The 2,359-nt window shown below is 52.9% G+C and overlaps 1 protein-coding gene across 5 annotated transcripts in view; it reads left to right on the top strand.

Annotated features, from left to right (window-relative positions):
- HSPBP1 (HSPA (Hsp70) binding protein 1) overlaps positions 1–2,359 on the top strand; it is a 22,019-nt gene that overhangs the window by 17,244 nt on the left and 2,416 nt on the right. For all 5 annotated transcript variants that reach the window (XM_017546546.2, XM_017546547.2, XM_017546548.2 and 2 more), the window contains 3 exons: positions 341–496; positions 627–723; positions 1,202–1,313. In XM_017546546.2, coding sequence (XP_017402035.1) covers positions 341–496; positions 627–723; positions 1,202–1,313 — 365 coding nt within the window. The remainder of the gene's footprint in view (positions 1–340; positions 497–626; positions 724–1,201; positions 1,314–2,359) is intronic.

Genomic DNA, 2,359 nt, shown 5'->3' with positions numbered 1-2,359 from the left:
GAGGATGGTGAGGATGGTGATGATGATGGTGAGGATGATGGTGAGGATGGTGATGATGGTGATGATGATGGTGAGGATGGTGATGATGATGGTGAGGATGGTGATGATGATGGTGATGGTGATAATGATGATGATGGTGGTGGTGATGGTGGTGATAGTGATGGTGAGGATGGTGATGGTGATGATGATGGTGAGGATGGTGATGATGGTGATGATGATGGTGAGGATGGTGATGATGATGTGAGGATGGTGGTGATGATGATGATGGTGGTGGTAGTGGTTGTGATCATAGTGCTGGTGGTGGTTACTGCAAGCTCAGGACTCTCTCCCCCTCCCCCAGGTCTGGTCCGAGAGCAGGAGGCTGGGCTGCTGCAATTCCTCCGCCTGGACGGCTTCTCTGTGTTGATGCGGGCCATGCAGCAGCAGGTGCAGAAGCTCAAGGTCAAATCAGCATTCCTGCTACAGAACCTGCTGGTGGGCCACCCCGAACACAAAGGTGTGGCAGGTCTTGAGTGAGGGCAGGAGTGGGGGAGCAGATGCCCTGGGGTGGGTACAGGTGTGGGAGAGGGGGAGGGCATAGGAGGCGGATGGGGCTGCCTCTCTGACCCCTGCAGCCCTCCTCCCAGGGACCCTGTGCTCCATGGGGATGGTCCAGCAGCTGGTGGCCCTGGTGCGGACAGAGCACAGCCCCTTCCACGAGCATGTGCTTGGAGCCCTGTGCAGGTACTTTGGCGCCTTGAGAGGACGGGGCCTGAGGTAGATGCCCCGGGGGGGGTGGCTCAGGAATCAGCCCGTAGGGACCCAGGAGTCGGGACCTTCCCTGTGGAGAAGAAGGGTGTGGGGCCAGAAAGGAGAAGGAGTCAGGAAGCCTCAGTTTCTTCACCAGTAGGGCTGGCACGGAGGAAGAGGAAGAGAGCTTTTATACATGCCTTCATCAGTGGATTAGTGTCTAAACAGATGACTCTGGAGCTGTGAACAGCACACTGGAGTCGACACACATCAGGCCCCTCGCTGAGCCCCTCAGCACCCACCCTGGGCTAGAGGCAGCATGAGGCCTGTTCCGCAGATGGGGAAACAGAGGTCCCTTGTGGGACAGCGACTTGCCCAGGCTTCTGAGTGAGCCAGGGAATGGGGTGGGGGACGGGGGGTCAGTGATGCCTATAGAGGGTGGTCCTCAGGGCTGCTCTCATGTCCCCCACAGCCTGGTGACAGACTTCCCTCAGGGTGTGCGCGAGTGTCGGGAGCCAGAACTGGGCCTGGAGGAGCTCCTCCGCCACCGCTGTCAGCTGCTACAGCAGCATGAGGAGTACCAGGTAATGGGGAGGGGACGGGGTGCAAGGAGGACCAGGTGCATGGGGGGGTGGGGTTCGAGGATGATCAGGTGCCAGGGGAGGTGACAGGGGCTCCAGAAAGACCAGGTGAGTTGGGGAAGGGACAGGTTGTGAGGAGGACCAAGTGTGAGGGGGAGGGGCCTGGGGGGTGAGGAATTCCCCAGGTTAGACCAGGTATGGTAGTGGGGACCCTAGTAAGAGGAAAGCCAGCCAGTCCTTGCCCTTGGGGGCTCTCGGGTCTGCTGGTTCAGGCTTTCATTTGCGTTCTCTTGCGTTTCACTCATCCTCCATTCGGCAGACGTTTATTTCAGGCCTAGCATGCGTCCCGTGCTGTGTCAGTGCAGGAGAGAGAGCAAGGAGACAAGACCTTGGAGATTTTTAAGGGGTTGACCAAGTCATTGAATTATTACCTAAATTACCTAATTTAGGTGTTTACAGTAGGTAATGTAAATTGAATATAATACCACTCAAATATCTCTATGATTATTTCATTAAATTGACAAGAAATAACAAATGACAAGTAATAACCAATTATTTTAGGTAAGTAACAAGTGATAAATAAGAAGTCATCAGATATTTAAATAGATAAGGGACATATAAATGATAGCTCATTAGATAACTAGATAAGTAACAAATGCTAAATCACAGCTTATTAAATATTCAAATAGTCAACTGATTGTTAAGTCATGTATTAATTTGTTGAAGTGAATGAATCAATGTTGGTGCTTCAGCAAAGCCAAGCTTAGCAAACTCGCACACCTCCCTGGGACATTCTATTCTATTGAGTTAATTCCTCTGTAGACACTGTCATGTGTCTGTACATATTGAAAGTGTAGGCCAGGCGCGGTGGCTCAAGCCTGTAATCCCAGCACTTTGGGAGGCTGAGGCGGGTGGATCACGAGGTCAAGAGATCGAGACCATCCTGGTCAGCACGGTGAAACCCCGTCTCTACTAAAAATACAAAAAATTACCTGGGCATGGTGGTGCGTGCCTGTAATCCCAGCGACTCAGGAGGCTGAGGCAGGAGA

The sequence above is a fragment of the Cebus imitator genome, unplaced genomic scaffold (genome assembly GCF_001604975.1).
Source record: "Cebus imitator isolate Cc_AM_T3 unplaced genomic scaffold, Cebus_imitator-1.0 Scaffold190, whole genome shotgun sequence".
Taxonomy (NCBI): domain Eukaryota; kingdom Metazoa; phylum Chordata; class Mammalia; order Primates; family Cebidae; genus Cebus; species Cebus imitator.
Note: the sequence above shows the minus strand (reverse complement) of the source record. Positions and strands in the feature narration are given on the sequence as shown.